General features: G+C 38.5%; 2 protein-coding genes across 2 annotated transcripts in view; one reads left to right on the top strand and one right to left on the bottom strand.

The window, feature by feature from the left end:
* The window catches only part of birc5b (baculoviral IAP repeat containing 5b), a 152,257-nt gene that overhangs the window by 46,081 nt on the left and 82,636 nt on the right, over positions 1-23,540 (top strand). The gene's annotated exons all lie outside the window — the stretch shown is intronic.
* Positions 4,786-20,163, bottom strand: c1ql4a (complement component 1, q subcomponent-like 4). Its single transcript, XM_053482318.1, has 3 exons — positions 19,990-20,163; positions 18,691-19,362; positions 4,786-6,422 (listed from the first exon to the last, which is right to left on the bottom strand). The coding sequence occupies exons 2-3, from the start codon at positions 19,225-19,227 to the stop codon at positions 6,243-6,245; spliced, it is 717 nt and encodes a 238-aa protein (XP_053338293.1). The 5' UTR covers positions 19,228-19,362; positions 19,990-20,163; the 3' UTR covers positions 4,786-6,242.

Below are 23,540 nucleotides of genomic sequence, written 5' to 3'. Positions count from 1 at the left end.
GAGCAATTTATTTATTTTTCTTTGTTCTGTTTTAACACCAAAATCACAAGCTAAAAATATTTTAACCTTCACGAAAAAAAAAAAGTTTGTGAAATACCAAAAATACCTATTTAAAGAGAAAGCAAAACTCTTACAGGAGCTATGCACCACATCATAAAGCTAAGTGTTATTGCTGTAGCTGCAATAAGCTGTATTGGTGATTGTAGGACAAAATTGTGCCGCACAGATTTCCCTAAACACTGTTTACTGTTTTAGATCTATGTTGGAGCCACAGGCAAATGTATCATTGCACAATATTAAATATTTTAGATGCAGTGCTAAATACAGTACACATAAACAGTGATAATAGTAAAGGCATGGGTTAATTTGTTTAGGATGCTTAGCAACACAGTAGTTTTTACTTTTTATCTAGGTTTGTTCCGTCCTGATTTAGAAATTCATAATATAACACGGAAACACAGGCAAATTAGAATATTTAAGGTTTACGTAAGTAAAAAAAAAAAGGCTCGGTACTAAATAAATTCTCCTAATCTGTAACCTCTAAATAAAATCTGTCCCGTCAGGAAAGAGACTTTTAGCTGGTGTTATGTGTTTGCAGTGCCACCTGGAACTTTTTTCTTTTTCTGCGTGAAAAGACATACAGAGTTTAAAATGAGTATTTAGTTTGAAGGTCAAACTTCAAATTATGAATAAGAAATTTGATCCAACACATTTATGATCCTTCAGTGGGAGTAAAACTAAGAGAGAAACTATCATCAGTCTTACTTAAAATAGCATCGTCTAGCAGATATGAAGTAGTCTCTCAACAATACCCTGCTATTTATCTTTTATGTTTGTGCCGTTTTAAAATGTGCAAGGATACAGGGGGAAAAATGACTGTTTTTTCGATGGATTAAGTTTAAGATTACCGTGCTGTGCAATTTTAAATTGTGATTGGTCACAAGGTGTTGATTAGTTTTTTTTAACAGAATTCCAAGTTCATATTATTGTCCATCCATCCCTTGTCTATACCACTTATCCTGTGTGGGGGCCTTAAGGGACCTGGAGCCTATCCAAGGGTGAACACACCCAATCATACACTACAGGCAATTTAGAAATGCCGAAACTGGAGTACTCGAGTCTGGAGGCGTGATGTGAACCCCAAATCCTAGAGGTGCGAGGAGACAGCCCTAACCACTAAACCCACCATATCAGCTTGTGTTCTAATATATTATCATTTCTATAGTAACAACACACAAGATCAACAATGGGCTGGTAAAAAGAGAAAAAAAAAACTGTGCTTACACAAGGACAACATTCTGACACACTACATTCATCTTTATTGTCCACTGCTCTGGTTTAGTGTCCACATCCACCCAAAAGCCTCACCATTTCCATCAATAGTAATGGGAGTTTGGGGATGAAGGTTGCAAAGCTTAAATCTTCCAAGTCGTCTGTCCTTCTCATGTTGAGCTGCAGATGGTTTTATTCGTAAGTCCTTACCGAAGGCTACAGATTTGTTATTGAATCTAAATTATTGTGATAGTGTGAGCTATTTCAGCTCGTCGCTCATTCGTAAGTGCATTATATGACTAATTATATGGCATTAATGGACACCTGATCACACACACACTTTTCTGAGAGGGCTTTCCACTAGATAAAGGAGTGGATCCGTATTTGTTCAGCCAAAGGAGCATTAGTGAGGTCAGAAGGCCTTGGGTGCAGTCTGTGTGTCAATTTATACAAAACATGATTAGTGGGATCGTGGTCGGGGCTCTATGCTTGACCCCCAGGTTCTTCTACTCCAACCTTGGCAAACGATGCCTTAATGGAGCTGTGCAGGTCAGGTGTCCACAAACCTTTGGCTATATAGTGTACATGTGTTTGATTTATACTGGGTTAGATCTGTAGATCAGTTGCACACCATCGGTCACAGATTGAGATTGGCATTATTGGAACCATTTAAAGCCACGCAACCAAAGACAGTTGTTTTTCCTTTAAAGTGTCAGAGTGTGACAGCTACTACAACAGTCACCTGCAAGTCAACCATGATATAGATCTCCCATTCCACCACATCACCAAATGTGCTCTATTGGATTGAGGTCTGGATACTGAATTGGATTGGATACAGGAGGCCAGGTGATTACAGTGACCTCACTGTCATGTTCAAGAAATCAGTCTGAGATTATTTGGGCTTTGTGAAATGGCATGCTATCCTGCAGTCATAAAGGAATGGACGTGGTCAGCAACATGAATACTTAGGTAAGCTGTGGTTTTTAAACAATGCACAGCCCATAATATGCAAAGTAAGTACCCTCTGCACTGTTACACCACCACGAGCATCACTGCTTTCATGTTGTTTACGCCAAATTCTGACGCAACCATCCTCAAATGTTGAAGCTAAAATCGAGATTCCATCAGACCAGGCAATTTTTTTCCAACTTCTATTGTCTGATTTTGGTTTTTCGCTGCTGTAGTCCATCTGATTCAAGTCCCAAAGCCCTTTAAGCCCATTGCTTCAAGCCTCTCCCACATACCTCAATTGTAACAAAATGTTATTTGAGTTATTGTTGCCTTTCTATCAGCTTGAACCAGTCTGGCCATGAATCTCCAACCCCTGGCACCAACGAGGCATTATTGCCAAAAGAAGTGCCACCCACTGGGTATTTTCGCTTTTTCAGACCATTCTCTGTAGATGCCTGTGTGTTAAAATCCCAGTAGATCAGCAGTTTTGGAAATATAGTACTCAGTACTCAGTACTCAGACCAGCCTGTCTGGCGGTACCAACCATGCCATGTTCAAAGTGACATAAATCACCTTTCTTTCTCAATCTGATGCTCAGTTTGGACTTCAGCGGATCATCTCGACCATGTCTGCATGTACAGTATAAATGCATTGAGTTGCTGACAAGTGATTGGCATTGGATATGATTGGATGTTTACGGTAATGAGCAGTAAATAGGTGTAGGTATGAAAGGGCTGGTTTGTGTACGCATGTAAAGATTTATGCACCATGCACACAAAGCAGAGGCAAGAATAACATTTAAGGTGCAAGGTGCCCATGCTATCCACTACTACCCAGTTCTTAACCCCGTTTAAATAATTTTAATGATTTCGCTGCTTGGTGCAGGCCAAAAATCTCTATATACATACAGGATGTAGGTCTTAATCATCATTAAGGTTCCATTGTCATATCTAACATGGACCATACAATCTGTTTCAATCATGATTTTATGGAGATTATTGCAGCAATAGTAATAGTAATAGATTTCAATGGTTACTATGCCATCATACTGTGGAAATCTGATTTTACTTGCTGCTTGGAGTTTTGAGAGCTTTTTAAGATTAAGGTTTTAAGATCGCTTAAATTTTTTTTTTCTAATTTTGTTACTTTTCTGACTAATAATCTGTAATACTAAGAGTTAATATTCTGCTGAGTTTAATTATCCTGTTCTTTAAGGAATGCACCAGTAGCCTTGTTTTTTTTATGTAAGCATCTCACAATTACAATTATAAACCTTTTAATTATTTTTGAAGATTTAATTTTTCAGTAAAAAAACAAACAAAAAACAAAATAAAAATAAGGTTAGAAAATTAAGATTATAGTGACTGTTTGTTTGGGTGTATGCCACAACTGAAATATCATCTCTAGATCGTGTGATGCATCGTGTGGCAAGAGCAGCCCCTCAACAGCTCGCTGACCTTTTCCTCATCTCCACACAACCAGTCAAAACTATGCCCTCTCATTAGATAGCACGGCTAATGCTATTTGTGTGGGTGAAGGTAAGGCACCAGGTATCATACCAATGGTGAATAGATCCTCTACTAATTACTGAATTCAGTTGGGCGGGGGTGTGTGTGTCTGCATGCAGCTTTGGGCAGCCGTACGCGTGTGTGAAGGCATTGGAGGTAAGTGAAGTGTATTGATTATTTTAATCCTCCTATTTGTGAGTCTGTGATCCTCGTGGCTCTGCATTCGACAGGGGAATCGCTAATGGGCCTCGGCACAGACCGTCTTAGACCTCTCCCGGTCCAATTAACTTTCAACTGGAGTCTAGGAGGAGAGAGCGGGGAGGCTGGCTCCACACACACACACACACACACACACACACTGCGATCCCCCACAGGCTGCAAGTTCAGAATGTCATTACCGCTCGCTCTTAATTAAAGATTTCTCCTTTCTTTTTAACACTGTCACAGGTAGTGGCAAAGTTTCCACCGTTGTCTGCTATTTTTTAGGGAGTCTAATTTGAAGAAAAAAAAAAAAAAAACATTAGAAATGATTTTCCTTATAAGGTCACGATGACTAAACTAATTCATTTTTTAGTATTAACATAAATGTGTATATTTAGGTTACAAAATGAATGAAACCCTAAGAGGGATTTGTGTCCCTTCCTGCTCAAGGAAAATTATCAAGGATGGGGTGTGGACGTGTGTCAGAATGGTTAATTGAGTTTCTGTTACCTGTAAATAACAGTTTATAATTATAATTAATATATAAAACACAAAAAATACTTATTAAAGCTAGAAACAGCCATAATGAAAAACTCTGACTTTTTACTATACAAGTGATAACATTTCATCATAAGTGCAATAACATAAACCTGTGATTTGCAGTACAGTCAGTTATAACAAAATAATAATAATAAAAAAAACCTTAATCCCCACCTTTTGACCAATCAGATTTGTTTTTCTTTAACATACAGATTTCAGTACAAATGGAAGAAAAGAGTCAGCGCTATTTACACATTCTTTATTATAGAGTTATTTTATGAGAAGAAATAGAGCTTGATTTATGGATGTATTGATGTGTAATTGCATTTGTTTATATTTGCACGTGGCTCAACTTGCCAAATCCAACTGTGGACAGAATTACTATAAGACATCCAGAATCCACTTTTTTTTGCTCTGTCACGTCAAATTACAAGATTTGGCAAATTTACAGGAACATTTTTAATAAGAAGAACCTTTATCATCATTTTTATTACAAATGAAACATACTGTCACACACAATCACACACACACACTCATGCAGTCAGGACTGCCCTTATTTCGACAAATAATTTAACTAACTAATTTTTATTTGGCCATGACTTTTTTTTTCGAATGCACAAAAATCCAAATAATCGGAGAAGTCACAAATACATTAATAGTAATTATTGGTGTGAATACATTTTTGTGTGGGCACAATTTAGGTCAAAAAAGGTCAAAATTGGAATAAAAAAAAAATTACCACTCTGTGCTAATGTTGGCGTTTAGTTTTTTTTTAGTTCTTTCAGATGTTATTAGTTTAATGATTTGGGGGTCATTACCTTTTTCGAATGTCACATGACAAAAGCTTACTGAAGCGTAAAAAGGTACTTTCAGTAATGAAACCATTTCAGTTAATTTAAGATTAACTCATTTTATAAAAAATAAAAAACACTTCTTAGACAGAATCTTACGATTATGCTATTTTTGGTCAAATTTTATCATTTATTAAGCCTGACATAGAACATTATAACCCTAAGCAGTATATTAATGGTTTATTCTTGGCCAGGCTGTTTAGAAACATTAAAAATCCATGTTTACACAGCTCAGACGTTGCGTGTTTGAACCCAGACACATCATGCACACAGGCCATATCTCCAATTCCACACTGACAGCCCAAACGGTCACTTTTAAGTCAAATTAATTGAACCAGGGAACTTAGATTAATCACAGGCCCACACTGGTGGTGTGTGCACGCATACATATGTCACTGTATTGAATTCCCGTTGTGCCACACTAACCAATCAGTCCTCTTGTTAGCGAAAACAAGACCATGGAAATCTTTCTCACCAAGCCTCGGACGTGAGTGTGTATAACAGCTTCTTCCAAACGCATCATCAGAACAGTGTGAAGGAAACTGAATACTGAAGTGGGACACGCAAAAATGACGCGGCTTGAATAACATCAACACGTGTACATCTAATGCTGAGGGAGGATAACACTCCAGTAGATATAGTTCTATATGCAATATCTATTATACATTTTTTTTTTTTTGGAAATTTGCATTCATATAAGTAGAGCATATTACCATCATTTGCATAAACATACAAACAACATGTCAGAAAAAAACCTGCTTAATGAAAGCAACACTTTGCTCATGATATCATGTCAGTGAAGCCCTTCTGCGCCGAGCATCAACCAATGTGCATGTCCCTCCTTTCTGGTCTGTTTAGTGTGTGTGTGTTTGTGTTGAGCAGCATTGTGAGGTGAAGGAGCAGCAGGGCTGATGGATAGTCAGTCAGGGTAGATGAGAAACCCAGAAAAGGTGCTGTATTTGTTGGTATTTCCCCCATGGACCTTCCCCCCATCTAGCTGCACGCACACCTCATCCCCTACGTCCAAATGCAGGATCACGCTGTTAGAGGCGTAGTCATAATTCTGGTCTGCATCCTGGGCAATGGCGCTGGCCCTCACCTGTCACACAGAGAAGGATAGAGGCACGGTCAGAGGAAGGACATAGAGACACTCACACTTCACTCTGTTATCGTCCCTAAACACACTTACAGTACCAGGGCCAACCGAATGACCAGACAGACCAGCGTAACATACCCACAAACTACTTATTTTTTTCTAAGTTATTTAAGATTATTTTTAATACTAAATAATAATAGTAATTGTATAATAATAGCAGTTAATGAACCACTTGAACACTTGCTGTTATCAAGAAATCCTTATCGCAGTATATGGCCAAAGGTCTGTCGACACCTAACCATCACCTACGTATACGGGCTTGTTAAACATCTCATTCCAGATTCAGTCCCCCTTCACTCTTAAAATAATCTTCATGTTGCTGGCAAGGCTTTCTTATGATTAGATTCTATAACTTTGTGTTTGTGGGGATTGGCCCATTCAGCCACAAAAGCATTAGTGAGGTCTGACACTGATGAATGGGCAAGAAGTTCCAGTAGCCTGGTGGGAGTTCCACTTCATCTCGAAGGTGTTCAGTAGGATTGAGGGATCTGTTCAGGCCACTCAAGTTCTTCCACTCCAACCTTAAAACACCATGTTTTCATGGAGCTTACTTTCTGCTTCATTGTTCATGCTGGAATTGTGAAACTCTTAAAAGTGCCTCAGCACACATCCTATATAATTATGTTGTTCCAACTTTGCGGCAACAGTTTTAGGATGAAAGAACAAAAAAGTTAAAAGGTCAAATATTTGACATACTCTAGATGTGTAAATCCTTCACAATAAACCAGCCACTTATAGTGCAACTTGAAAAATTTAAATTTTATGAAAAAGGTAATTTTCTTGAGCAATTCAATTTAAAAAGTGAAACGTTCATATATTCATTACATGTAAAGTAAAATTTGTCAAGCGATTTTTTTTCGACCATTACAGTTCACAACTCATGAAAAACAAATCTCAGGGTTTATAAAGTCTATTTACTAAAAACAATCAAAAAAGTATTTTCATTTCAGAAATCCTGAAAAACTATGTTCTTCTATACACTCAAAAATTGGCCAGGGCTCCTTTAGCACAAATTACTGCATCAATTGCATCTGCTGAGGCAAAATTGAAGACCTGGTTGCTTTGATAGCTGCCTTCAGCTCAACTCTATTGTTGTGTTGGGTGTTTCTCATCTTTCTCTTCACCATACTTCATAGGTTCTCTATGGGATTCTGGTCAGGGGAGTTGGCTGGCCAATCAAGCACAATAATATCATGGTCAGCGAACTAGGCAGTGGTAGTTTTGGCACTGTGGCCAGGTACTAAGTCGTGTGGTCATAGGAAATCAGCATCTCTATAAAGGTTCTCAAGAAAAATGAAGCATAAAGTGCTCTAAAATCTCTGGTAGTTGACTGCGTTGACCTTACTAAATAAAACTTAATAAAACACAATGGACCATCACCAACAAATGAAATCCTACCCCAAATCACTACTGCCTTTGGAAACTTCACACTGAATGTCAAGCAACTTGAATTCTGTGCCCCTCTCTCTACTCTTCCCCTTGACTCTAGGACTCTTGGTTTCATCTAAAAAGAGGTCTCTTGTTCAGTGGTTTTACATTGAGAATGAAAGTTAGCCTATTTCTTAAAGATGTCTATGTGTGGTAGCTCTTTACATACTGACTCAATCCTCATTTAATTCCTTGTGAAACTTTCAAAACACTTTTGAAGTTCTTGAATAAGCTTTGCTTGACAATCTTCTTAAGGCTGCAGTCATGTAACTTCTGCATTTTTTCCTACCAGACTTCTCCCTTTCAGTCAAGACAAGGAGATATATGATATTTATACTATATAAATAGTAATTTGCTCAAACTTAAAATGATGGATTTTTTTTTTGTTTTTTTTTTCATATTTTTATGAGCTATAGTCTTATAAGAGGCTTAAAGCATTTCACTTTACATGTAATGAATCTAGAATGTAATTTTCACTTCTTAAATTAAATTACAAAAAATATTTTTTTTTTCATTATATTCTATTTTTCCAAGATGCACTGGATATCTAACTTTTCATTCATTCCTCTTCATTAACAACATTTTCCTGGCCAGTGTCTTGGTGGATCTGAAGCCTATCCCAGGAACACTAGAAGTAAGCTTGGGAGCTAGTGAGCTAAGTGAGCTTATCTCAGGGATAAATTTAGACTTTTTCTTACTTATTTACACCTAGGGGCAATTTAGTATGTTCCACACAACAACATGTTATGGCAGTGGTTGAGAACAAATAAAAACCCACACAGACAATAATCTGAGCTCAGAATTGAAGCAGAAACCTGGAGCTATTATTCTGCAATGATTTCTTTGATATGTAATTTTTTTGGTTATTTATTTCAGTGGTTGTTCATTATTTTTATATTTAGAAAAAATATTTTAAAACAATTTTGGATAATTTTTTGGATAATTACAATAAATAAAAAATAAATTTATATATTTTATTTTAAATTATTATTATTATTATTATTATAACAAAGTGTTTATAAGTTTATATGTGTTTATAAGTTTATATATACAGTACCAGTCAAAAGTTTGCACACACCTTCTCAGTCAGTGTTTTTGTCTAAAAAAATATTAGAGATTTGAAAACCAGGAAATAATACATATAGAATTGGGTAATTAGGAAGCAACAAGAACAACAGTCGTTGTTATTGTAAGACATGAAGGTCAACTGTTCTGGAATAATTCTTGCAAGAACAGTATTGTCAATGCATTTGCAAAACCCATCAAGCACAATGATGAAACTGGATCTCAAGAAGACCTTCCCAGGAAAGCAAGACTATATTTATGTCTGCTGCTGAGGAGAAGTTCATTTAGAGTTACCAGCCTCAAAAATCATCAATTTACAGCAGCTCAGATTTGAGCAGTTATGAAGGCCTTACAGAGCATAAGTAGCAGACACATCTCAACATTAACTGTTCAAAGGAGATTATCCTTGACAACTACTTATTATTGTCAAGTGAGTGCTTTTAAATTGTTTAAATACAGTATATACTGTACTATACATAAAACACCAACGTTCAGGTTTCAGAAGAATGCTCACAGTGTTCGTAAATCATATCTAAACTTGACTCTTTTACATTTTCCTATACATTGGCTTTTTAATTGTGTTCCAGGTTTTCTCCTCCTGTGCGGTTTTGTGTGCTGCCTGACAGCAAGGCCGGCGAAACTAAATGGATTGAGGCTAGTTCCACACTCTCTCGTATCGATCTCCTGTAAAGCCGCTGCCCGTATGGCCCAACCTGTAGAATAAGGCTTTACTACAGAGGTGTGTAAACACACACTGTATCTCTTTCCAGTATCGACCTGTTGGATTGAAAAACACATCCTGTGCCCATCTTTCAGAGACTGCACGCCACATGCACGGACTTATTTAAATTCAGCACCAAGGATCTGCTGTATCGACTCGCAGGAGTGGATCTATTGTTTGTTAACATTTTAAATTGGGCTTAGTCATGTAGACACACACAGACATATAAACTTGACCTGACTCGGCAGTTTACAGGGCTCAGAAATCTGTGAAACAATCAGAAAACTTCATCTTCGTTTGGCATGGTGTGATCCGATCTGTCTGACTCTGGGGGAAAATATTTAATAATATTCCACACAGAGATGTTTAAAAAGATCCAGTAGACACACCCATGTTATATTCTTTACTCACTACAGTAGGATTAATGGCTATGAGCGATTTTCTAACCATTTAATCATATCTATTCGGTTCCTAACTGCTAGGATAGATAACAATCGGAAGAATTCTGCATGTAATTTATCGAGTCTCGAAAATAATTGGTGTATCCGTTGCCAGATCCTAGCCATCATTTTTTTTTCCTAGTGCTTTGCTCAGTGACTAACTATGGTGTCACCACTCAATCCCTGTCAAGCTTTGCAGACAATCCTCCCTAACAGGCACACTCTGGAAAAATATATACACCAGGATTGAAATAGCCATTGAAATAACTGTTTACTATATATCTTATAAGCACAAACAGACATATTTATCATATCTCTATATACATTTTACCCTTTTCGCAAGCAAAATAACAGCACTAATTTTTAACGTGTATATGCAGTTTCCTACATTTGCACTACACATGGAAATCATATTCTACTTCATAGTTTATTTAAAACAAACTAGTCAATATTTAAAGCCGTTTTTTGATCCTGGCTGTGATTTATTTTCTATTATTACAGTAAGTCAAAACATGGAATACTCAGATTGTTCTAAACATTCCCTAAAATTGTGCATTACTAGACTGCATATAGACGGCATGGTGTCTTAGAGGTTAGCGACTTAGTGGTCGTCTCACACCTCAATGGTTGAGCGTTATGTGGGGTTTTCTCCCATATTCCATTGCGATATAAGTTGATTGGTGTTTTTAATTTGCACATAATGTAAGAATGTGAGTGCGTGTGTGTCTATCTCTTTAGGACCCCTATGATCCTCCACAGGGTAAACAGTTTAGGTAATATATGGATCAGACAGACCCAGTAGTTGTAGGAAATGCATGCTTAAAACTGCCTAAAACACCAAACTAACATGGGCATTAGCCAAACAGCTTTCCGTTTGCTTCAGAAAAAAAAACTTGCCTTGAAAGTTAGTTACTTGGCTAACTTCATTCTCGCAGTAATAAAGTAATAGACACACTCTATTAGCACTGTGCTACAACCTCTGGCTGCAAAACAGCTCAGTCAATAATTTGTAAATTGACTAGAGTGTGTTGCCTGTAAGTTACGTATCGCCGAATACAGCTTTTTTTTTCTTCTGTTTTTTAAAATCCAAATCAGTACATTTCAATTCATTATTTACAATATATAGCGCTTTTACCAATAATCATTGTCTCAAAGCAGCTTTACAGTAATATCAGTTGAGTTATTATTATTTTTGTTTAATAGAACAAAAACAATGTCATTTAAATAGAAAGGAAAAACAGATTGTCGGCAAATCACTAACCAAGAACATATATGAACACTGGCAGAACTTCAAAAAAGAAAAAGCTAGAAGGGTTGAAATGCTGTCAGTGGAAATGCGCCATATAGAAAATGTGTCATTGGTACTGTAGTTGTGTGTTTGGGCGGTGTTGGTGGAAGGAAGGGGGGTTGATTTTGACAGTGATGGCCTGGCTTCTTCATCTCATCGATGTCAAGAGCATGTCATTGCGCTCATTAAGACTGCCGAACGGTGAAAAGGGCCCCTCTTTCCCCCAGGCATACGTCCGTGCTCAATACCAAAATGCAAGTGGGCACTTTAATTAGCCAACACCCAAAGCAGACCATTTAAGCCTGTTTCTGGACTCTCATCGATTCCTGCTCCATACTTTTGGGACGTGTGCTTCTGACTAGCACCAGACATCGGGATCAACCGTCCTCAGGGCAAAACAGACTTTTGCTCATCCTGTGTGTTCCGGCATTTATCAGACATGAGCGAAATCTTGGGTGGTGGAGAGATGAGGGGGGTGTGAGTGAGCGAGAGATGTTTCGGGATTACTGTGGACTGGAGCGGAGATGGATATTGACACGGGAGCGAGCTGCTTGTGAAACACCACACTGACTTGATCTCGGCTCTGGCTGTGAGCAAGGACCCTCGGGCCTGCCGGGGGCTTGTTCTGCCAGCGCCTTTCATTACAGGGGCACTATTAAACGAAAGGGAGAGAAGGAGGGAGGGAAAGGAGAGGAGAGGAGGAAGGGTGAGAAAGAGGGGCGCAGCTGCATTGGCATTTTACACACAAGCAGAGATGTGAAGCAAGAAGCAGACAACAGACAAGGCGAGAAGAGACAGAGAGAGAGAGAGAGAGAGAGAAAGAGAGAGGGGTAAAGACCAGGAGGGGGTAGGGATAACAGACTGATCAAGCGAGGCTATTTTGTAAGACCAAAGAGATGTGAGGGTATATGAAGTCTTGTTTTTATCAGTTGCTGCTCTGCTTCAGTGGTAATAAAACTGACAGGATTCATTCCGTGTGATATACAGGCCTCTTAGAACGGAGACAATGGAAAACTAGCTCTTAAACTTACCTAAGGGACCACGCGCATGGCAGCGGAGGGAGAAGCGAAACCAAAGCGTTAGAAATGGAACATTTATTGAATAGCTTTGCGGTCTCCCCACGGGGTGTACAAGATTAAAGCGAGACAAGCAATCACTTGAGTTGTTCATAGAATTATGGTTTAATTGGCCGGATGCTTTATATTTATGGATCAAGAATATACCATCCGTAAGACATTATGACTACTTATACGCTAAATCACTCTATGGTCAGTGTTACAAATTGTGCATGAGTATAATCAGATGGAGTGATAGAAAACTCCTAGATCATTATCAGTCCTTCATTCATTAGTGTGATTCCGGTTGAATATATTTGGTCGTTACAGAATGTCAACTTACCACAGCCACTCATTATGCCTCAACTGTATCGTGTCTATGATGCGGCTTGAGGAGACATTTATTACAGTCATTAACAGACAGGCGATGGCATTTATTACACTAGAGTGCAAGAAAGCTTGACCTTTCGGTGGTCTATTAAAGGATTGTACGGCAGTGGAAGAAAAAAAAACGAATGGTTAAATGAAAGAGGATAAAATGTGCATTAGTCTACTTTATTCCCTGGATTCTGAAATACATCGCTGAGCCAGGGGACTATGAATTAAAGATTAACAGCACTGGCGAAGTTAATGATGAGGATGAAAAAACGTTCCCGTTTAGCCAGAGATGACATATAATCCCGCTGCTGTATTGTGAATCAAATCCACATTAGCATTAAGAAAGAGATGCTGGGGGGGGGGGGGGGGGGGGGGGGGGGCAGCTCATTATTCTGACCATGGCAGAACAATAAAGATGCCACCTCTAACGCTTGTGCTGTCATCGCCACTGAACAAATCTTTTCATGTTTTCACATCTTTCATCTGCTGTTACTCCATCATCAGAGAACAGACTTTAAATAGTGGTTATGTAACCCCTGCAAGAGAATAACCACAGATGTTAAAATTGTCCTCACCAGATATGAGAGGAAAAAGAGAAAATGCACAAGTGAATCTGACTGGAGGGGGGAAAAAAATCATATTTATTTGATTAGGTAGCCGTACACACGGACAAGCGAAAGAGGCAGCTCTGAAGTGAGAGGCACTAACTATCCATGTTCCCCTAATATGTGTTAATTAATTCACTTCAGCTGCAGCAGGTGTTGAGATACAGCAAACAAATGAGCAGGAAATATTTTTCAGCATGTGACCGCCAACATAACTGCTTCTTCCATCATACTGTAGCGCCAAACTGAATCCGAATGAGGTGGTAACCTCAGCGTGCAATTATAATTCCACATAGCTCAATCTATTTCTAGCGCATGCTTGCTGGTGACGTTTCCATCCTGGTTCATTAATAGTATTTACACTTTGTGACCAATACACTGATTTTAGTCTTGAACTGTAACTCATAGATAGGCTGATAAAACCCTAGCGGGGAATTATGGCCTGAAAGGTCATTTGAAGGAGCTGAAATGCTAGTAAGATTTACTTAAAGCAACGGATTAGCAGTCTTTGGCAGACGCATACCTTTGTCAAAGCACCGGCACACCCCTGGGAGCCTTTAGCCTCCCATGGCTAGGGTCCGACTTCGAGCAAACTATCTCAGCCACACGGCCGAGTCCCTCTGAGAACAGCTTTCACTGTCCATCATGGCTAAGACGCAGACAGCTCCTCCAGATGCACACTGCAACTCCAAACCAGGTGAAGCAGTGGGCGGAATACACCCAGGAGGAGCCATCAGAGACTCCCCGCTTTAATTAACTCCCCGATGTCCATTGACATTCATAATTTGTAAACAAACTCCAACGTCTAGTTGTGGGCTAGGTTTGTCTTGTTCGCTTTTTATTTTCCCAGACTCCTTGTTAATCTGTCTAGTCATGACATGACTGCTTCTCTATCTGTCTCTGCCCCTTCTCTCAGTCCACTGTCTACAAGTCTCAATTGAGCTATCTATCTTGCTCTTTCTGTCAAACTGGCTTTCTCTCTTTTTCTTCTTCTTCTTCTTCTTCTGCCTTCTCTTTCCATCATAGCTTCCGTTAACATAAATGCTTCTATTCCTCGGTTTGTTTCCTAATTTATTCTTACACTGCGGTCCTGAGGACACCTACTGTGCAGCCATATTGTTCTCATTCTCATCTGTTCCGATACAACACGTTTTCCATGAACTGAAGCAAACGCTGAACATCGCCATTGTACGCAAAACTCTTTCTTGTTAGCCAAAGTGTTGTAAAAATATTTCATAAATTGTAGAATTATGCCATGGTTTATGTCAAGCGTTAGCACTGGTACTGTATAGCGACACTCTTAAGGTAGGATCATTGTGTTCATATAGAAATGTAACCTTTTATAAATTAAGGTAATGCGTGTAATCCCTGAAGTTTGGTGCCTCCTTTGAGCTGACACCTCTGGGAATTCAATTCTCACAGCATCTGTCAAAATCATCTACTTGAGTTTTTAATATTATTCGCTCACAGTGTGGGGCTGGAAATATCTACATTCAGAGAGAGCTTTCAAATTTAAATTCTGCACTATTTGCTCATTTACTATTTACTTCCGTGATACAGCCTGAGGTGTTTTGCTGTCCGTTTTTTTTTTGTTGTTGTTGTTGCAAAAGGATTTTCTTTTCCACATTACATTAGCCAATGTGAAACCAATGCCATTAACGCACTCACACACACATATACATCTCTCTGTCATGAGGACACAAAGGCCATCAAGCCTGGTGAAGTAAAGCCACCTGATGGGTTTGAGAAAGACGAAGATGGTTAAATAATTGAATTGAGTGAAAAGATAATTAATGGGCAATCAATGAAATACAGAAGAGGGGGCAGGGGTGGTGGGCAGAGGATCCAATCTAAGGGTTATGAATGATTTAATAGAAAGACTGGATGTGCATGACAATACTAAACTGTGCAGGGTGGCCACAGGACCTGTTTAAAGTGCCTTCACGCTGAGCACCTCACTCAATGCACTCTCACATCCGGTCAGCATGGCTAACAGTAAGGTATTTTTAACAAATGGAACTGGGGGTGACTTCATTAACTACTGATTTTACAGGTTGTATAATCTCTTGAAATCCATCGTAGATTTATAAAAAAAAAAATTGCTTCGGTCCATGTCTTGCCTTTCCTCTTTAATTAGTGTCAGGGGACTAGACAACTGAATGAATATGCTGTCAATTTTACATTCATTATTTATTTCCTTGCCGTGCAAACTGGCTTGTCCACACCTTGACAGTCATATCTGCTTATGCCTCCTACACCTCCTTAAAGGTGATAGAGAGAATAGAGAATATGTTTGTTAATTAAAATATGTTTGTTAATTAGACATTCCTAAAATGTAACTGTAAGTGTTTGAAGACTTAAAACTGTTCAGATTTACAGATTTATTTTATTGACAAAATTTTCATCAAGCTTGATATCAACAGCAATAATCAGTCTGTAATAAAAAATTATAGACTATACTGAGTAGGTATAATTTGTTATACAGACCTACTTTCCAGTCACGCTCATTGACTATTTTATCAGGTGTCCAATTACAATTACTGTAGCTTTGTATAATGTGCTTGAGCGAGTGACAGTGTGAATTAACTGCTATACTCTGATACACTAAATTCCGTAGTGGGTTGTTTGAAAACAAGCAACAGATGGACTTTGGTTGGTATTGTACACCTGTGGAATATCTCCGTACCTTGGTTAAAAGCCTAATTATTACAGAAAGTATTGCAGGAATTATTACAGGAAACGTGTAGCACATTTAAATAACATTTAAACATTTTTTCAGTCTCCTGCAACAAGGACCACTGAAACTGAAAATTGATGTCTTTTTTGACACTTAAATTGAATATATACGTATATAGATAATTCATATACCCTCATTTATTGATTTTTAATAGCTACTTTATCTACAACAGGATCACAGTGGGCACCCTGGGTGGAGCACTAGTTTGGTACAGGGCATCACGCACGCACAAACACGCATCCATTCACATCTAGGGGTATTTTAGCAAAGGCAATCCATTTACTGGCATGGTTTTATGAGTTCGAAGAACACCAGGGAGTTCACAAGTTCAAAAGTTTGGATTCTACTTCTACATCCATGTTTTTCATTTGTGATTTATTTTCTACATTCTAGAACAATATTGGATTTTTTTTTTTTTTACAACTTTGAAAGTACACATATGGCAATTGGTTTATTAAGTAACAACAATAACAACAACAATCAGTTGTAATTTTAAGACACTAAGGTCAGCTGTTCTGAAACAGTTCTTGCAAGAACAGTATTGTCAAGTGCATTTGCAAAACCCATCCAGCACAATGATGACACTGTCTCTCATGAAGACCATACCAGAAAAAAAACAAGACCAAAACTTAGTTGTGCTGCAGAGGAGAAGTTCATTTAGAGGTGCCAGCCTCAAAAATTAAACAATTAACCTGCACTTCAGATTAGAGCGCTTCTCTATATTCTATGTCTTATTTTATTCCATAACTATTTTTTTCAATTTCAAGTGGCAGACACATCTCATATAAAGTATGAATGTATTTGAAATATGAACTGTTCAAGGAGGATTACTGCATATTACTCCATGGAATTAAAAGGTGTGTCCAAACTTTTGATCAAAAGCGTATATATATTTGGCACAAACATTTGACATTAAATTAGCTAAATTAATGCTGGTGAATTCTAGCTTAATTAGTGTTGTATATCAAGTAATAGCTCAGTGTATTGTGACAATATCAATATTTTATCATACCCAGCTCTAAAATACACTGTATGGCCGAAAAATGTTTTTCTCATCATACACAAATGAATTTGTTGAATCGTCTATTCCAAAGTTAATCCCCTCTTTGTTGCTTTAATATCTTCCACTCTTCTGGTAAGACTTTCCACTAGATCTTGGAATGATTTTTTCCGTGAGTTCAGGCGCAGATGTTGGGTAAGAAACCTAACAAGAGCATTTTCTGGGCCCTATAGTCATAGTGAAGGAAAGCCTTAATTAAGAATTTGATACAATTGTGTGCTTTCACTTTCACTTTGTGGAAAATGTTCATAAATGCCAACATACAGTATGGTGTAATGGTTAGGTGACCACATACTTTGGACATATGTTGTAGATAGATTATGTTTATCCAGTACACTAGCTAGACACCTTCCAGCATTCCCTGACACTTCTTTATTTTTACTTCTTTACTTTAAAGGTCGATGCACTTAAAGGAAAAACACTAATTTCTCAAATCCACTCAACACTCAGCTGATACATGGCACCATTCTAGGATACACATAATCTGCTGTTAACATTAATAGTAGACATAAAGTCTAATAATAGAAAAGTAAAGATGCAGGTCAACTTTTATTTAATTACTAAAATTACAAATTATTATTTAAGTTGCACATAAAACTGCAATCTTGGTTCAGTTAAGCGAATAGTCCATATGTTAAGATTATCCTGGTTATTAATCTTGGCATTTCGTTTCTCTTACACCTGGATTGTGTCCTGATGAAATTATAACCACATGCTTTTACACCTGCACTTAAAATGTGTGTTTAAACATGTTAGATATTTATCTTCTAATTTGCGAATCAACTTGTTAGATTTGACCACCAACTTTCTATGTTGTTTCTAGAGCGGTTTCATGCAAAAGAAGAATTTAAACAGCTTTATAAATCTGTTTATAGGCACCGATTCAGCAGTCATAACCAGTTAACACTATGACATGTTCTTATAAAGTGAGATAGTCCTGATATGAATAGAATACAAAGGAAAAAACAGGAAATATGAAAACGCCAGGTGTAAAGAATGGTACATAACCATTTGGTCCCAGCTTTGAAAAATCAAACATCCTGGAATGTACGTAATGTGTTTGAAACAAAAGCATTACACATGAAATATATCAAGACAAGGAAAAAAAGGTGTGTAAATTTCTTATACAATAGATTACAACCTAGCCATGGTTGCAGAGTTGCTAGAAATACACATGACAAAAGAAAATTTGCAGACTTTGTTCTCATTCTACTCCCCATCACACTCTGTAATAAAATGTCACAAGTAATTACTGTATGTCCAGTACCTGCAGTAGAGACAGGAAGGCAAAATATGGAAGCCTTAGACTGCTGAATGCTTGTAATGACCCCCTCTTTTCACCATTTTTAAAATACAACACATAATTAGATTTGCTAACAACACCACCAACACCAACGATCATCCATAATTCATTCAAATGTTAAATAATCTCACCTGTCCATTTTTCTTGAGGTCTGCCCACATGCTGGTTCCGTCTCCTCCTCTCATGAGAACGTGGTAGGTGAAGTAGTAGATGCCAGGGAGGGGACAAGTGAACTTGCCCGTAGTGGGTTCATAGTAGTTGCCCACATTGGTGACCACGTCATCAAACTTGAGCACTTCACTGCCTTCGTGCTGCTTCCGCAGGCCTGCATAGAATGCAATCTTCGGTGTGTAGACGGACGGCACATAACCATTAGGGCCAGGTCCTGGAGGTCCCTGTGGACCAGGCTTTCCTGGCTCTCCCGGGGGTCCTTGTGGACCTGGTGGTCCCGGAGGCCCTCTGTATCCAGACTTTCCTCTTCGGCTTGTGATCTCAGGAGGCCGCGGTGAGACTGATGTCAATTCCTGGCTGTGTTGCGATGGGGTGTAGGGGTCACAGACCATGCGACAACTGCCAAGCATTTCGTAATGACTTCCTGCACTTCCAGCCCCACCCCCTTTGGTGCTGTGGACCAGCAGGGGTATGGCGATCAAGAGAATAAGCACCATGGCCACACCCACTGCTGCCCCGATGACGCGCTTGCGGCGGCTGAGCCGGGAGGCGGCCAGCGCCAGAAAGTCCTCCTCTCCTTTGGGCGGAATGGTGCCCGCCAGTGTGGATGGTGTGGAGCAGAAAAACACACGCTGGAAGTATGAAAAAGGGGATTATGTTTTTTTTTCTGTGTATAAAAACAAAACTGAACAGCAAAGATGTCTAAGAAAGGATAAGAGCAATGGGGACAAGGCTAATGGATGAATTTATGGATGAGGTGAACAGACTGAGGAGAGTGTGGAGCATACAGAAAGGAAATAGTGCTGAGGGATTATGGGGAGAAAAGGAAGAGAGACTGAAGAGTGACAGTTGAAAATATGAGCAAGCGGCAGGGGGGGAAGAGTACAAAGATACAAGTGAGCTCTGGATCGCTTACAATAATGGATTAGCTGCAATACTATGAGCACAACAATTACTGTAGTGGTTATATTATACAAATTGTGTTGACTTGTAAAGAATTCGACTTGTTTTTCCTTTCTTTCATCCCCCCTGTTACGAGCTGTGTTGTTGTGTACAGCTTCTTCTAGGACACACAAGTCTCTTGAAGACTCTCTTTAATCACAGATCAGTAAGAATGTTGTCGCGCAGCTCAGCGACGATCCTCTTTAGCAGTAACTGACACACAACAACTGTCAATTTGATTTCAGTGCATTTCAGGATGTGTAGTCAGAAAATAATGTTAGGACTGCTTTTTCTTCCTAGATATATCAAGAGCTCACTTTAGGATGTTGGAATTTCGACGCTGCAGGAGAAATGAAGTAAAAGCAACGCTTCGGAATTCTCTTGTCCAGAAAATGGCTTTGTGTAAGTGTTTCTGTGAGTTTGGGCTCAGCAAAACGTCTTTGATGTCTTAGGATATTATGTAAAAATCTTGATTGTGAGACAGATCCTGGCTTGAGTTAAAAATCCATAACTGGGGAAAGAAACAGATGAAAGGTTAAATCAAATGAAACTCAATTCCACATATCATTATTTATTATATTCCAATATGAAGGTATATACAGTACATCATAGTGTACACTCTGTACTAACTTCATTATTCATACTGTTTCATCATACACGTTATTTTACAGTGCACTGTAAACATTACTACACTATTCTTTTTTATAAAGGTACTTATTCGTCTTATTATGCACATCATTATTGTATTGTAATGTATGCACAATGTATGCACTTCAGAATATAAAAAAAACTACACAGCACGTTACTGTAGTCTGTAGGAATTATTTATACATTTCGACAAGTAGTAAAAACATGTATATTTAAAGTCATTCTTGTTAAAGTATTTTTGCAAATCATGCAGGTTCCCTTGATTTAGAAAAATCCAACTGATATTAATCTGTCAGATAGATAGATAGATAGATAGATAGATAGTAAAAACACTTTCAGAATTTATTTGAGTCCAACTTGATTCATATAAACACTGCTAGGTGTTAATTTAACACTGGGGAATTTCCTCTGTAGTCTGGATATAAAAAGGGAAATTTGTTGTAATTTTTGTTATTTTATATATATATATATATATATATATATATATATATATATATATATATATATATTGTATATGTGTGTATATAGACTTATATTAAAATATAGAAATTCCCATCTCTCTCTCTCTCTCTCTCTCTCTCTCTATATATATATATATATATATATATATATATATATATATATAAACACCTTTGTAATTTATACCTGGCTGTTCCCTGCGCGTGACGCATGTAAAGGTAACAAAGGTAACAACCCCCTGCCGTCACGCGCACTGTTTAACCACATAAGATGTTAAAGTACAAAAAAGTTTTAAAACACTTACCCTCTAAAGATATTCTCTCTCTCCCTCTCTCTCTCTCTCTCTCTCTCTCTCTCACGGTGATGATGATCCTAATAGAGAAGCCGTATGTTCCAGTCGTTGTTAGAGACACACACACACATATCCCCGGCAGCGACCGTTAACAAACTGTGCGCGCGCGAGCGGACGAAAGCGGTTAGCAGCACTCGCGCAGCGCTCGGAGCACGCGCTCACCTCGTGTGGACTTTTTTTTTTTTCCGCGCTCGCGCGTTAGCTTAGCTTAGGGTTCCGGCAGAGTGATGATCTAGTGTCTGATATTTTTGAGCGCTAATAGAGAAAACTCGATAAACATTATTCCTTTAAAAAAAAAAAAAACCTACCTTAAAATAGTGAAAAGGGTTAAAGTTGTCGCTGGTGTAAACAGTCTTAACTAGTCTACTTCTTCAAAGGAAAATAAAAAATAACCAAATAAGTAAATAAATAAATAAACAAGAGTTCCAACTTGATTGGATGTAATGCTTTAGCCGATTAGCTAAAGCAGGTCTGAGTGGACTGCTTCGACTCGACCTCTGTCCAACACCTGTGAGATTTCAGCAGTGTTTCGATCTGCTCTCCCCCTCCCTCCTTCCATTCTTCACCTCCATCTCTCTCTCTCTCTTCTCTCTCCCCTTAAACTCCAGCTTAATTGTAATTAAAATGTCCATAGCATGCATGAGACAGTCATATCTCAATTCATATCTGCTTTCATACAGTATATGTTAAAGGAAGAAAAAACAACAGTTCTCTCTCTCTCTCTCTCTCTCTCTCTCTCTCTATTGAGAGATGTATTTCAGCCAGAGTAACATATCTATGTTGAGGATTAGGACACAGTGAGTATTTTTGAGCCCAGTGTGTGTATGTGTCCGTGTGTGAGGTCCTTTAGACCTCATTAGTGAAGGACACTGAAACCATTGTGCTCTCTCTTTCTCTTTCTCTCTCTCTCTCTCTCTCTCTCTCAGACACACACACACAACACTTTTCAGTTGTCATCTCTTGCACAACATTCTGCATTCTGTACAGTCCTTTCAGCATCATAATAAATACACCTTCCAAATCCTCAGACTCTCATTTAAAGGCACCATTTGTCTTCTTATACCTTTGCCCCCTCATTTCTCACACACAAACCTATTTGTTCTGCAACCCATTTTATTTAGTAAAATATGATCTCATTCATTCATATATATATATATATATATATATATGTCTCATAATCTAATTAGCCGAGGTGATCATTTTACTGTTAGTAAACCCCGGGCGGCATTTTGTGAAGGCAATTGTGCGTGGATAATTGTGGAGTGTGTACATTTGCATGCAGCATGTCTTTGGGCTGCCACTAACAGTGTTTAAATATGGAGTTGCGGTGCAGCTCCATTGAGGATTCTGTGTAACTCATCCGATCTCCCTTCTTTCCTGTCAGGTTTAATCACACATCTGCATTTTTAAAGTTTAATGGCGGAGGTGGGAGCAGGGCGAATACATATTGACGACTCTTTTTCTCATTCCTTCTCCGTCTTTCAGATGTGACCAGTGTCAGGGGAACGGAGGCAGAAGGGAGTGGGAGTGGGAGTGCAGTGGGAGAGAAGACCGAGGAGCCCAGCAAGATCTCGACCCAAATAATGAGCAGTGAGACAGGAGTGACTTTGGATCTTGGGGGATTGAACAGACACGTAGAGTTGGAGTGAGTGTGTGCTGTTTGTGTGTGTGTGTGTGTGTGTGTGTGTGTGTGTGTGTGTGTTTGTTTTGCGGTCTGAGTTAAATGGTGTGTCACTTCCACTTTGTGGGTCAGTCAGTCCATTCCATTAGACACACAAACACACACAAACCCACATGTACAAACACACACACATGCATGCTTTCCTCTCTCTCACACACACATTCTCTCTACTCCAGTACAGTTGTGGCCTCTACGGATGCATAATCATTGCCAGGAGTCACAGGCAATATAGTGAGAATTGGATCTTTAGTGCCTGTTAAAATATTACTGAGCTGATTAATATTGAAATATGCACGTCGCTAAGCTGTCTATCCCTCATTTTCTTTTCCACTTTTCATCATTTTCTCTCCCTGCCCTCACCTTTCTTCTTTATCTTCTATTTTCTCCGTTGATATTTTGTTTATTTAGTTGCTTTTTGCTCGAATTAACAAGATTTGAATCAAGGAAGACTTTGCATAGCCATATTCATTTGTTACGTGCGCTTAAATATTTACTAAGCCCACAATCCTTGTTTTGAATTGTTATACTGACCCGTCTCATATATTTTGAAACGGAAGACATAAATCTAGCGCCAGGTCACAGTCAACCAAACCGAAACACCTATTCAGTGATGTGTGACCTGAGCAACCCATTAGTCACCCTACGCTCTTATTCATGCCATGCATAGCTTTACGTCTCAAACTGATTTTACACTACTAATTAATGTTTCACGGTGCTGTTTATAAAAG

The sequence above is a fragment of the Clarias gariepinus genome, chromosome 22 (assembly GCF_024256425.1).
Source record: "Clarias gariepinus isolate MV-2021 ecotype Netherlands chromosome 22, CGAR_prim_01v2, whole genome shotgun sequence".
Classification (NCBI taxonomy): domain Eukaryota; kingdom Metazoa; phylum Chordata; class Actinopteri; order Siluriformes; family Clariidae; genus Clarias; species Clarias gariepinus.
The sequence above is the reverse complement of the archived record's forward strand: the minus strand, read 5'-3'. Positions and strand labels throughout refer to the sequence as shown.